Source organism: Oreochromis niloticus, linkage group LG1, assembly GCF_001858045.2.
Source record: "Oreochromis niloticus isolate F11D_XX linkage group LG1, O_niloticus_UMD_NMBU, whole genome shotgun sequence".
Classification (NCBI taxonomy): domain Eukaryota; kingdom Metazoa; phylum Chordata; class Actinopteri; order Cichliformes; family Cichlidae; genus Oreochromis; species Oreochromis niloticus.
The window spans coordinates 29,004,354-29,019,028 of record NC_031965.2 but is presented as its reverse complement, the minus strand read 5'-3'; the positions used below and the strand labels follow the sequence as shown (position 1 = coordinate 29,019,028).

General features: G+C 37.4%; 1 protein-coding gene across 2 annotated transcripts in view; it reads left to right on the top strand.

The window, feature by feature from the left end:
* Positions 1 to 11,156, top strand: part of igdcc4 (immunoglobulin superfamily, DCC subclass, member 4) — a 55,646-nt gene extending 44,490 nt beyond the window's left edge. For both annotated transcript variants that reach the window (XM_005447874.4, XM_025907363.1), the window contains exons 15-20: positions 1,917 to 2,087; positions 2,216 to 2,350; positions 3,638 to 3,740; positions 3,865 to 4,045; positions 4,272 to 4,400; positions 5,129 to 11,156. In XM_005447874.4, the coding sequence (XP_005447931.2) occupies positions 1,917 to 2,087; positions 2,216 to 2,350; positions 3,638 to 3,740; positions 3,865 to 4,045; positions 4,272 to 4,400; positions 5,129 to 5,647 (1,238 nt within the window). In that variant the 3' untranslated portion in view covers positions 5,648 to 11,156. The remainder of the gene's footprint in view (positions 1 to 1,916; positions 2,088 to 2,215; positions 2,351 to 3,637; positions 3,741 to 3,864; positions 4,046 to 4,271; positions 4,401 to 5,128) is intronic.
* Positions 11,157 to 14,675: the final 3,519 nt, after the last annotated feature.

The following is a 14,675-nucleotide window of genomic DNA, read 5'->3' as shown; positions in this document are numbered from 1 at the left end:
TTGTTAAAAAAAAAAAAAAAAAAAAATCCTAAACACTAAATCTACTGTAGATGGTTCTTGACACATATTTGGTTCAAGAACTCAGATTAAGTATGCACTTCAAGTGAATCCTCCAAGCATCAGGTCTTCTTTCATGTATGTGAAGCAGAGAAATGAAAACTCCTTTCTTTCATATTGTTTGTGGTCCACTTGAGTAAGTCACTTAACCTTAACATCTCATGAAGAACTACTCTGAGCCAAAAAAGAAAATGTGCTTTTAAATGTGTATGGATGTGTGGGACCCTGTTTCCTGCAGAAATAGAGAGTACACGACAAGGAACCTACAATATTTCTTTTTTTTAAAGTGGGCAAATAAAAAAAAGGAATTGCTTATATTTTAAGTCCTTCATAATAAATTCATCTCAAAATAGAGTTATAAAATCTCCTGTCTACTCTTTAACAGGTAGCAGATGAAGTGCACCCTCTTTCATTTCTAAGGTTTTACACATGAGAGCAGAATTTTAAAAAAATCTAGTCCTTTTAAATGATTTAAACACAACCTCAGATGAACAACACATGACATACTACATGATGTCAGCTAAAATGCAGAAGCAGTGGATGATACTATAAAGTACACTCCATGATTCAGTACCATTTAGAACCACCTTTAGCAACAATAAATTAAAGTAACTTGAATTAATATTTTCTGTTTAAACTAATCAGTCTCTCACATTGTTGTGGAGGAATTTTGGCCCACTCTTCTTTACACTGTTGCTTCAGTTCTTTGAGGTTTGTGAGAATAAATTTATGCACGGCTTAAGGTCTTGCCACAGCATTTCAATCTGACTGAGGTGATGACTTTAACAGAAACTTGCTGCACCTTATTTTTTTTAGCAATCCTGTTGTAGATTTGCAGATCGACTTGTGATGTCCCATTTCAGCCAAGCTTTAGCTGGCAGACGGCCTAACCTTTGACGAAACTTTTGTCCAGATATGCTCGGTTTGGTGTTCTATAGATATAGTGGTGTGCATTATGTGCTGTGCATACACTGAAATCTGTCCATATTTTGTTTTACCCTTTTTGGTCATTATTTAATGTTTGCATGCATATATGCTTGCATGTTATCATTATAGCATAATGATAATATTGCCTTGGTGTAATATGTTACGTGTTGTCGTTCATCATTCAGGTCATGTTTAAATAGTTTTAGAACCTGCTACGGACCAGATGTTATTTTTTTACTGTGTCCTGATAAACAAAACCACAGAACTGAAAAAGAGTGCACTTTTTTCATATGACTGTAACAACAACGCAACAATGCACCTCTTTATAAAAGTTTTACTTTTTGTTGGATTAAATGTACTTATGCTTATTATGCCAGTTTTATTAAATTGTGTCAATGTTCTTCTCCAGCTAGCAAGGTAATTGTATGCAGTTCATCCTCAGATGGTGCAGCTTATGGGTATGAAGGTGTGCTAAAGTATATTTGTGGATGCAAGTGAGTGTGTGCTCATCCATGTAAAAATCAGCATGTTGGCTGGCTAGTGGTTTGCAAACATAGAAATAAGCAGGAAGTGATAACGACTGACAACCAGCTCTAATAAAACACCCAAGTGTAGTAGTAGCTCTCACTCTGGCCAACAACTTCTCTCCCAGATGTGAGTGATAGGTGCTGAGTGGGCCACTGTTAATAATATCATTGCCACCAGTAACCCCATCATGCTCTCTACTACTGTGTGTGATCACCTGGGACCCGGGTCCTTTCTCCTATTGCCCTGCACGTCTCCTCTCTCCTGTACCCAGGTGGTGGGGACATGAGGACACAGATGGTTGTCACACAAATATCAAATCCCCCACATTGACAATATACATTCTCCAGCTGTGAGGCCTCATTTCTGGGCTCGAATTACTGACCTGACCCTCCCTTCCCCTTCAGGGCCCTCCACACCTCCCGAGGAGCTGCAGCTGACTATGCTGGACTCCTCGTCGGTGCTGGTGAGCTGGCACCCTCCACTGGAGCCTAATGGTATCATCATCAGCTACTGGATTTTGTACAGTGGCAACCTCAGTGAGCCGGAGCATTTATGGAAGAACGTCTCCCAGGATGGTGGGTGTTTCTTTGCACGACACATAAACAACAAAATGTATATTTGATTTGTATATTTACAGTAATATTTGCTCTCTCTATAATACACATTATTTTGCCTAATTTAAGATTTGTTCTCTCTCTTACAGGGAGTATTACCAGTGTAGAGGTCCAGGGATTGGCCAGTGGTACTCGATATTTTTTTAAGGTGGGGGCATCTACTGAGGTGGGGTCAGGGCCTTACTCACCTATAAAGGAAGTTCACACTCTTCATCAAGGATATGGTATGTGTCAAGCAGAGTTTATATGGGTTACATAAAACAGAACTGCAGTTTTGCACACCATTAAAATGCATTATTTTCATTGCACTGTTACTGTAAAAGATTTAATGTGGTTTTATATAGTCCTGTGGGAACGCAGAAGTTCTGAAAATGGATTTTTTTTAAGTAACTGAAGTGTCAATGTTGGAAGTGAGCAAGGATTTAAAATGCTTAATTAGAAATTGACCACACAGGCATTTCTGTGGGTGTTTTTCATTGTCGCAAACCGGTTTCCTCTGTTTTGTTTTCTAATCTTTCTCACTGTGTTACAAGCACACATAAACTCTTAATGATAGTCACACACTTACTGTATATGCACATAGTCCTTCTAATTAAAGTAAGTAATTTGTCTCAGCTGGCAGAGAAAGACTAGCTTTCCATAAGCTTGTTATTTCTCTTCTCCTAGTCTGTATCTTAAATATATTAAAATGTAGATATCAAAGGGTGGCTTCATCAGTGACCCCAGGGTTAATTTTCAATTACTGCTTTGTGTACATAACAGAATTTGCTGTGAAAAGTACTTTCTTTACTCTCATGTCAATTTGTGATTAGGCTTGCAGTCTCTCTACATACTTTTTAATTCCATCAGTCAGCGTTTTAGCTTTTGGAATTATTAAATGCCCCGCTTTTCTTTAAACACAGAGCCATTAACTTCCCCGAGAACTATTAAGCATTAAAGCACTTTAGGAGTTATGCTGAGGACATGCTATCTAGAAGCCAATATTTTTATCAGTGCAAGAAGCAGCAAAATGCTGTTTTGTTTTGTTTTTTCTTTTCAGGCAAATGTCCTAATAAAAAGGGTAGAGTAACAGTTTTATTTTGTTCATATGGGCTTTAATAGTGTTTCCAGATAGCAGTGGAAGTGGGACTGAGGTAGCTAGTCGGCTGGGAAAGAGAGCTACTGCCATCTGTTTCCTCTCCTCTTCTAATCTAAACTGCCAAAAACACCCAGCATAAATTCATTTTAATGAAGGTCTGCTCTTATATGTTGCCCATCTCTTTGCTGATATAAGCTTGACTTACCTGAAGAAATCAGTGCATTTTAGCAGCCCTTTTATAACATACCTGCCAAAAGGTTTTATAAATAATAGTATTTTTAAGACTGGCTTTTTGTACAATTCATCAATCTCAAGTAGCAGATCAAATATCAAAATCTGTAAGGTATAGTCAGTATATCTGGAAGGGCAACAAGACCTGTTGTTTATACTAATAGGTTATTTTCTTTTTCCATGTTATTTCAATTTCTAACAGAGCTGGACATCCATGCAGTGACAGGCATTATAGTGGGTGTGTGCCTAGGACTGATATGCATCCTCCTCTGCATGTGTTTCAGCTTTCGTAACAGCAAATCCAGGTATGACTACTCTACAGTATCAGCACTCATACAGTGGCTATAAATTTCTTACTTATTTTACTGGTTATGAACAATAGGGCACGTAAAACAGAATGTATCTGTGTGTAACGTTTGCTCTAAATAGGGAGCTATCTGGGGCTCTGGACTCTACAGCTGTGATACCTCAGTATAAGAGAGGAGGCTGCCCCATTCCCTCCAACATACCAGAGTGCAGCAACAGCTATGAGTTGGAGACATTGATGCCGGCAGTTAGCCAAGAGTCTGGTCAGCCGCCAGCAGAGGCCCCAGAAGAGCAGAGTCTGATGGCAAGTGCTAATCCATTGAATGGGGAAGGTCATGCCCCTGCACCTGAACCCAAGGTCTACATCTTCAAGGGGAAAGTTTATTTTCAGATGGGCATTGGATATTTTTTCTCTGTGTGTTGTATATATATAAACTTCCCCTTTTTTCATTTTTTTTCTTTATAACTCTCACATGTTGTTGAGAGAAAATACTAATTCCAGAGCTTGAACTATGGTGTTCATTTTACAGGCTGCCTGGAACGGCTCTGTAAGCCATAACTGGGCCAACAGAATCACAAGATACAAAGACACCATAATAGAAGATTCTCCAACACTCGTGAATGGAGCTCTCAACATGCTAATCACTGCAAACGGCATGGTAATTTATTGAACAAAATATGACTTACATTGTCTCTATTAGGCAACAACTGTTCTCTCAAACACTTTTCCAACTGGATTTCTAATTGAGAGTTTAGTAAGCCCAGCCGCACATCGCATGTTGCTAAACCTTTCACGCTTACAGTTTAATATGCTACTGTCACTGTCTCACCCTTTTAAACTTTTAAATCAACGACTAATACATTTCAGAATGAGGTTAACAAAATTTGTGACTGGTGATTGATTTTACCACCTTAAATCATTATTTTCACTGCCAGATGCTATCATCAATAGCCGGCTAATTAAGCTAAATTTAGCAGCGACAATTGACTTTTTAATGCATCCAGTATATAAATGAGGCCTTTAATGTGCATTGGATGGCTTTAAACAGTATATAATATTGTTTTTATACAGTAAAATATTGTTTTAAAAGATTAAGTCCCAAGTTGCACATCACCAGTCAAAGGGAAGCATGCTCACCTCGTTGAGCTATAAAAAGAAAAAAAAATGTGTTTATTTGTTGTTGTTTATGAAATGTAGTTAGTTAAGTACTTGGTTTTTAGCTGACGAAGCTAGTTAGCTGGGTATGCTAAGAAAAGTAACATCCTACATTAGCACAGGCATTAAACATAAACGAACAAATGAGGAACTGTCAGAGAATTCAGTTGCTCAGGTAGATAAACTAATAAAAATTTAATCTCATGTAACAGTGACACTGTTTCATTGCAGGAAGAAGATAATCTGAGTACATCCATGTGCAGTAACCAGGTTGAGGCAGAAGTCATTGTTCACTCTGAGCTTTTGGACACAGGGAGGGAGAAAGAAGAGGAGGGCTATGAAAACTCGGATTCTAACACCACCTTGGGACCCTCATTATCAGAGGAAAAGTATTCCCCCTTGAGCCAGCCGAGTCCGCAAGAAGAAGAGGAACCTCTAGAAAAACTGTCACTGTCCCAAAGCTCCTCAAATCTTCCCTCAGTAAAGCTGGTGGCTACTTGCAATGGGGAGATTGAAGATACAGGACACCAGCTGACTGCAGACACAGCACCACATCAGGAAATGGGTCTAACTAATGGCTTCCATTCTCCTAAGATTGTGCTGAGGTCAGAGCATCTGGAAAATGGGGACTCTAGACACTGTCCATCTGCAGCAGGGAAAGCCATGTCTCCTGGCCTGTCCCCTTCCCCCTTTGTCAGCACCGGACTTGTCCACTCTACCTCAGCAGCACACAGTTATCTGTGCCCATAGCCTCTGCATGCAGAGCATCAACCCCATATGGATTTTCTTTTATGTACCCAGGAAAAAAAACCCAAGGATTATTTTTATGCACCTCATTATTAGATTTCTTTCTCTTCCTTGCAAAGTTTTATAGGTACTTTGAATCCATTGTTTCATACTTATGTATATAGAGTAAACATATACAGTATATTTTTAGTGGTAGAGTACTGTATATGGGTATGCATTCTCTATCATTGCAACCACAGTTTCCTCTGGGTCTTTCCTATCCATAGGAAGGGAAAAGATTTAACCAAGCAGACGGACATGAATTGGAGGAGGCATTTCTCACTCTGTCGTAAATGGCTCTGTTCCACTCAGGAATGAGAAAAGGCCAGGAATTTTCCGTGAGTGAGTGCTTGGACAGGTTATCATCACTGATGAATGGATTGGAAGCGCAGGGTCTCCCTGGGTTTGGTAGTGTGGATGCTACTTCAGTGTGGCACTTAGGAATAAGCCTTAAAGAGTATCTTCACACTCTGCAAGTGCAGAACACCTGTGCCTCTCTCCAGCCACCTGCTGTCTCAGGGTCCACAGCCACACACACACACACACACACACACACACAGCCACATAAACACACAATCACACAAACACACAGAAAGCTAAAAACCTCGCTAATTCCTCTATATTTCATATAAAATTCAAACAGTCATGTGTAAACACACATTTAGATACATTTCATGACTGGAGTGTGGGGGTCTCAGGTGCCTAATTATTCTAGGTGCATTTATAACCTCTGTATATTTCTAAATATTACACTGAGTCCAAGTACAAAAAATGTCAATTGGAAACATATGAAGTATACAGATGTGGAACATGTGAAGTATTCTTTTCCAAAATGCCATATATCCCAGTGGTGTGATTTTGTAATCCAGGGACAATTGAAAAGTAAAACATGTTTTCTTTCGGTTTTTATATGTCATTTATGGAAATATAGTATTTAGATGTTTATTTTGGTATTGGTTTGTGTTGATGGGAGTACTAGAGGAGGTGTTACAACTGTACATCTGTAGACCACTCTCCTTTCTTTAGCTCCTAAATAGGGATGCACCATTGTCCCTACTATTGTCAAGATACTGTGCCATTGTGTCAAGATCCTTTTTTTCCCCTCTGTAAACTTATTTTTAATATGAAATACTTGCCATAATCCAAAGTATATAGTGTATTTGACTTGATTCTGTGTGACTCTAGCTTTATAAAAATGTCCACAACTCTTTGTATTGATTTTGACAGACCTCAACAAGATCAGCTAGAAAAGAAGGAAGAAATATACAGTGCTTAACAAATTTATTAGACAGCCAAATTTATTGCTGAACCAGACTAACAGTACTGATAATTACCCAAATCTTTTTTTCTGTAATGGTCAGTATGTGGAATCTCTAATCGAAATCATATTTCTAATGTTAAATTATAAATATTGTTGTTAGCCATGAATTTTCAAATTTACTATTATACAAAAAAAGTTGAAAAATAGTAAAGCACATTATAATTGTTTAATTAGGATGCCAATTGTTTTGTGTTCATGAAGGCTACAGTTATCTAGCCTTCATGAACACAAAATATAGTTTTAGTGGTTGGATGTTACAATATACTTTATAATATTTCTGATTTCTCAGAGATGTTCAGTGTGCTGGTCGACATTTGGGTATAAAAATACAAACTCAGTTTGTTATTTGCCTAATAAATATATATTTAGTGTATTTGACAGACTTTTAAAATATTTCTGTTTTCTTGTTTTTATGACAGGTCATCTAATAAATTTGTTCAGCACTATATGTGATCCATTTTTTAATGTTTTTTTTTAATCTTTAAAATTGTTCCTTATATATTCAAACAGTCATTTTCAAAATTAAAACTTTCATATTACGAGCAGTGATTCAGCATCGGTTCAAGGAATGTAGAGAGACTGGTGCATCCCTACTTCTTATCAACAGCACTACCTCATTTATTTTCAGGACGGTTTCCAGTGTGATTTAAGTAGTTTTATGTAACTAGCACCTTTTGAGATCTTATTCTTAACTTGTCTGATTTTACAGCATTTAATATTTGAAGGAATAATCGTCCTGCAGTGACTGTATGTGTTATGTCAAACTGGAAATTATGTCTCTTTAGTGCATTGCAGCTTCCTCTCAGATTTCTAATAGATTGTGTCTGTCAGTGCAAAGTCTTTCCTGCAACATTGCTCTACTGAAAAAAATACATACCCTATGGCTTTGATGTGATGCATCTGAAACCCGTCATGCGGTTTCAGAGCTATACTTCCAGTCAAAGTAGCACCAACTATAGGAAAGTTCTAACAGTTTCTGTAATCCGGTCATTCAATCCAATCGCAGGCAATGAGTATTACAAAAATAGGCATATGTTAGGGTTTTTGTTGAGTTTTAACGATAAACAAAATGTTGGAATGTGACTTTTTTGAATTCAAGTTGCCTTAAATATAAGGTAAAATTGTGAAGATACTTGAAGCAGGCTATCAAATTATTTTTTTCTTGCCAGCTTCAGGTCACTAATGCATAATAAGAGTTCTGGCCTGGATACTTAGTGCATGATGACAAGGACGTGCACACTCATTACTCATTAGACAAAGTAATTCATAACTACAGGTGGCTTAAGTCTTTGCATACCTTTTACAACTTACATTTTCGACTGGCTCTATCAGGTGCTTCACTTCAAAAAGAGTTTTTAAGCTGATAGCACTGTTGTGGGGGGGCTTTGATTTTTTTTTTCTTTTTTTCTGTAGATTCAACTCTAAGACAATAGCAGGTCTGCAGAGCTTGTGAGCAGTAATAATAATAACATATATCTCAAAATATAATCATAGCATTGAGTCAAGCCCTGTTTATGATGTCTCATCTTCTCTCAGGTCGTTTTCTAGGAGTGATAATGGAGCTGACAAACTCATTCTCTATCCTGTCCATGATTTCACAAACTCAAATACTTCAGCAGCAGAAATGGAAATTGTTGTTTGTTGACATTAATGAAAAAAGCTCAGTGTGTTCAGTATTCCCGCTAAAAATGCTTTCCTCGCCAAAATTGCTCAACAAAGTTTTTTGCCTTGGCCTTTATCTACCCAACATCAAAGTATGACTGCCATTTATTTATTTATTTTTGTTATACGATAGCAGTCATTTACAGACAGAAATGAATGTGTGGAAAACCTGTGTGAAACATTGATTGGAATTTCATTAAGAAAAAAGGTGATATTTGTTGCATCTGGATAATCCACTGCCAGTTACACAAATTGTTATTACGCATCTTCAAAATGCCACCATAAAAATGTCTGACACTTATTAAAGGTTTGTCTAACCCACTTAAGTGGTTGAAAGAAGGCAAATCGACGACATGCTCACATGGTAAAAAATTGCTGCTGCACAAGCATGTTTTACTTGTGACCATTTTCCAATCAGTGATTTCAAAGCAGGTTTCCTTTTGCAAGTAGCATACCTGCTATTATATTTAATTTAAATGTTCAGTGAACAGCGCAACCACAGCTTTCTGACCCGTGATTTAAGATTCATTTATAAAAGTTAAAGCAAAGCACCGACTTTTTTTTTTTTTTTATTTTACACGCGATCTTCACTGTTACTGTTCTCTACTTACCGCCTACTCTAAGTAGGCATCCTTAAAGGTATGCATGTCCTGAGTACTGACAGAAACATTCTCAAAAGCATTCCAGTTTGATATCTTCAACATACCTCTCAAAGTCCAGGTCAGCCATGATGAGCCATGCTACCTTAAGAAAAGAAGTGCTAATTCACTCACAATGTGCAACTTCTGTTTGGATAAGGTTCATGGGTTTGGATGGAAATCAGTGAATCAATTTAGTGTTAGATAATCACAGTTAAAATGTACAATGACAAAAAAATACTTTTAAATCTTATGAGCATAGATTTAATGAAGTCGTCTCACAACTATCATTTTCATTTTCAAAGCACTGCATTGAACATAGGAGCTGTTCTCTCAGACTCTATTGTCTGAGAGAACATAGAGATGGTAAATTCTCTATACCAATGCACCATTTTTGTCATGGTCAATTTAAAACAATTGAAAATTAGTTCGTTTGTGCTTGGGAGTTATTCAAGTAAAGACACTATCACATCCATCATGAAAGAATTAAATTTCATGATGTTGCAGTTGCCAAAATCTAATGTAACGTCTTAGGTAGACAAAGTTTCATGCTTTTTTTTGCAACAGATATTTCACTTCTATCAGGTTGTTTCACTTATGTATTAAGTCTTGATGCAGTAGTGGATTACTGTGGTGTGCGGAGCTGACAGAGGAAATGAAATGGCGATTAGCATAACCCTGCCTGCAGCATAAATGATGTATGCTCTCCTAATAGGAGCTCTATTAACACTATTAACCACTTGTATAAAACCTTGCTTTCTTTGTACACCTTTTTGTTGGCTAGAACAATCACATTTTTAGAGAAAAATGACTCATTCTCTCATTTTGTAGAGAAGATAATTACTTTAATAATTATGTTGACTTCATCTTCTTTTTGTAAGGGTTAATTAAAACACTATACCTCATGTTGGTAACTTCATTCGATTCTGATCAGTCTCTTGATACTGCACATTTTGTAAACAAGTAGAACATATAACGGTAAGAATACTGTTGTTTTGTTAGCCAAGTTTTTTCACAGAGGATGGGACTGGTGTTTCATTTTACCTCAGTGTGAGTTTTTACTCATTATAGTGACTTGGATTGTCTAGTCCTGCACTGAGGAGTTCAACACATGAGAGGAGGGATTAAAGGAAACCATGCAAATTTTCTTTATTATTTGGCAACATGAGAAATTACCAAGATTTTCTAAAAGTTTAACGGGGAAAATCATAAAAAGGAAAAAATGTCTAAATCTGCTAAACGGTAAACTAGAAGTATTTTTTTTTCTAGGGAGAAGGGCTAAAGAGAACCCCTCCTGAGGCAAGTTATACCTCTCAGTGCAGACAGATTTCTATAGAAATAAAAGTCTCTTCTCAACTCAGGTGCCCCATCTTTGCATAAAAGGATCATGCCTGCATATTCAGATACGTGTCATGTGTTGTCAAACAAAGCCTCATTTTGTCTTTTTGGGAATTAAATCAAGGAAAATCTTATGCACAGATGATACGTTGTTTTGTACAAATCACTCAGTGCATTTCTATCTCTAGCTTTTCTTTGTACATTCTGGTGCTTTGTGGTGAGCTGCTTTGTCCAGTGATGTCACAATGTTGTACTTTTTTTTGTGGTACATTATCTCTAGTTTTGTGTGTACCCGCCCAGTTCTGCCTCTTATATTATGTATGCACAGACTATAGTCATGTGCCACCAGCGATGCTCTGCAGCTACTCAGACACCTTTGTAATCATTGTGTGCCGAGCAAAATGTCATTAATCGCATATGCTAATGTAGAAGCAAATTGTAGGAGCACTTAATAGATTAGCACTTCGTCTTTGGCCACGAGCAACTCTGGTCTGTCATCTTTACATTTCTAGAAGTGCAATTTTCCTAGTGTGTAAAACAAGAGATGGATTACTCAGTGTTAGTCATGGTGATGCTGTCCATGTGATAGATGCATTGCTATTTCAGAGGAATCAGTCACAGAATAGGTATTACTTGTGGTTTGTAGAAATATTTCCGCTGTGTTACCATATGTGAAAATGTCGAAACTCACAGCAACTGTGAACACTTCTCTTCTGTAAATAAACGTTTAAAAAAATATATATAAGCAACACTCGGTGTGATTCTGTGTCTACGCCAAATTGTGTATGCATAAGAATTTTCTTTCCTATAACTTTTGTCAGTCAATTTCACTCTGTGTGATTTCTATTTCTGGCATTCACATTCTGTAAAATGACTTTTAAGATATCAGGGAAGCTCGCTGCATATGAGCATGTGTGTTACGCTCAGAGGTTAAAATTTATCCTATCTCGTAATATTTGAGAGATGTAAAAAATAAGCTTTGCAGATGATTATCTGAATAATGATGTAGCTAATTAACAGTCCTAAAATGTCTGTTCAGAACAAATGCATTAAAAAAACATTTACTTTTTTAGATGTATAACAGCAAAAGAAATCTGAAAGCAATACTTTCAAAGCTACTGCCAATTTGTTTAGCTGACAGGACATATCCTTTTTTTTTTTTTTTTTTTTTTAAAGTCCAATCCCTAAAGAGTTTTAACATTCTACATAACACTTTAATAAGTGAGGTGCCATAATAGAGTGGATTTTTAAAAATCTTTTCATGAAGCAGGTGGCCCACCTGTTATTCATCTTTATGCTAATCTATCAAGCAACCTTTTGGATTTAGCTTAGTATATAAATGCACAGTATGCAGTTTGTACTGTTTTAGGATCTTCAAATTAGAAGTTTATTTATAAAGCATTTTTCAAAACTAGATTTACAAAGTGTTTCCCAGAAACAATGAGTAAAATAACAAACTAGAAGGAAATTACAGCATTACATCAATTAAACTAAGACAATGCGATTCCAAATTTTAATGAAAAACGTAAAATTAACATATTAAAATGTAACACATTAAAATAGAGTTAAACTTATAGACATATGTCTGTCATGTTCTGTACTGTGGCAGGCAGAATGTCGCACCCAAACGCAGGACTCAGAGACTAAAGGATTAACTTAAAGCAACAGCCTTTATTGGTGGGAGAACTATCCACAAAATAAACTCACAAAAACAAACCAAAACCTTGAGCATGGAAACTAGAACTAAACTAGACTCAAGAAACTAAGAAACATGAACTAGAATTAATCAAGAGCACGAAGGGGACAAAACATAGCACGGAGAGGGTACGACATAACAGGGGAAAGACGGAGGACTAAAATACACAGGTAGGATCTCGAGGGGATGGGGAACAGGAGGAAACACAGCTGGGACTAATCAGACATAATGAGATGAGGGAAAGCAAAACTAGATACACTGATGTAGGATGAGGACCATCAAAATAAAACAGGAAACACACAGACCAACACTCAGACTACAATCACTAAGAACTAAAGAAAACCAAAACTATGAACAACAATAATCAAAAAATATAATTACAGAGTCAGAATAACAAATAGTGGGTCACAGACCCAGTACCGTGACAATATAAATACATACAACTATCAGATATAATGTTACGACCATCTGTCTAATATTGCATTGGTTCCCCTTATGGTGCCAAAAGAATCCTTTAAGTGCTGTAAGTTGTGAGATTTGGCCTCCATGGATCGGACTTGTTTGTCTAGCACAGGGGTGCCCAATCCCAGTCCTCGAGAGCTACAATCCTGCAGCTTTTAGATGCATCCCTACTCCAACACAGCTGAATCAAATGGTTTGATTACCTCTTCAGCGTGCCATCAAGTTTGGCAAAGGCCTGATAACAAGCCATTCATTTGATTCAGGTGTGTCGGAACAAGGATGCATCTAAAAGCTGCAGGACGGTAGCTCTCGAGGACTGGGATTGGGCACCCCTGGTCTAGCACATCCCACAGATGCTCGATTGGATTGAGATCTAGTCAATTCAGAGGCCAAGTCAACACCTCAAAGGGTGCTCCTCAAACCAATTCTGAAGCTTTTTATTGTGGGAGAGTGCATTATCCTGCTGAAAGATGCCTCAGCCATCAGAGACTACCAATTTCATGAAACGGTGTATGTCCAAGTAAGATCCACATGGATGGTTTCTCAGGAGAACATGGCCTGTAGCATCACACTGCCTCTGTCAGTTTGCCTTCTTGGCTAATTGAAGGCTGGGCAGTCCTGATCCACAAAGATCCCCAGAAGGGACAAGTCCCATCCAACCAGTCATCTGCCTTGGCACCACATGGAAGGTCCTGTTAGGCATCATAGCGGCTAAGATGAACAGGCACAAAGCTTGGTCAATCCCAAAAATGAACAGTCAAAAATACCACTGGGGAAACACACCAGCTACTGGTAGACTAAGGCAGTCACACCAGATTGACTACAAGACAGCCTATAGCTCAATACCTCAAACATGGATCCTGTAATGCTTAGAACTATACAAGTGTGTGCTGAATTCAGGAATTCACCATCAAGTGTGGGATGTTTTGTTTCCACCCAGAGTGATTTTTATACTGAGAGTGAATTTTAAGGTATTCTCTCTCAGTGCATAGAGAAGTGTCATCAACCAAAACCAGCTTATGACCTATTGTATTAGATGCTCCACTTAGGTCAAGTAAAATGACAAATGGCATTATCTATTGTAATATTTCCTTATCATTATCATAAGTTACCATTAAATGCACTTTATGTAAAATATAAAATGTAGCTATTGTCACCCATTTGTTTTTAGACTTTATATCACTGAGTTTGTCGTACAGGCTGCCACCTCCTTTTTTATCTATTTTTTAGGCAGACATTTGGGCAAAGGGGTATTTCTGGAGAGTTAACTTACTTCGATAGTAGGATGCATCTATTATTCACTGTGATATTAAGGTGGGTGATATCTATTGTTAGTGAAAATTAGAACAAATTTGAACAAAATCGAATTACTGGAGAAACAGAGCTCACTATGGTAGTTCAAATTAATGCAATAAACTGCCACTCACCTGTCACTCATGTGGAAAATTATTTGGTGGCATAGTGCAGCACTGTTATCCATCTGTACATGAGTAACAACGCTGAAAAATACAAGAATTTTAATTGAATGGGTTATTGCCTAAGCCTAATTAAAGAAAAACTGGGTATATATAAAAACATTTCTCTGAATCTATAGTTTACAAAGTGACAGTTGATCTCTTAAGCCAGATTAGAACCAGATCAATTGCCCCACCCTTTTCACACAATCACAGACTCAGGAATTTGTATTGTTCTGATTTAAAGTTGCAATTTTTAGATTAGCCACTGGAGGGCAGTGTGGTCATTCCTGATAGTTCTTGAAAAGCAGTAAAGTGTGCCACTCCCATCACCATGGACTGCTGCCTGAGCACATATGCTGCTGTGACTTCATACCTGGTTTGGCTCTTTATATATATACAATGTACACATTATTGTGTG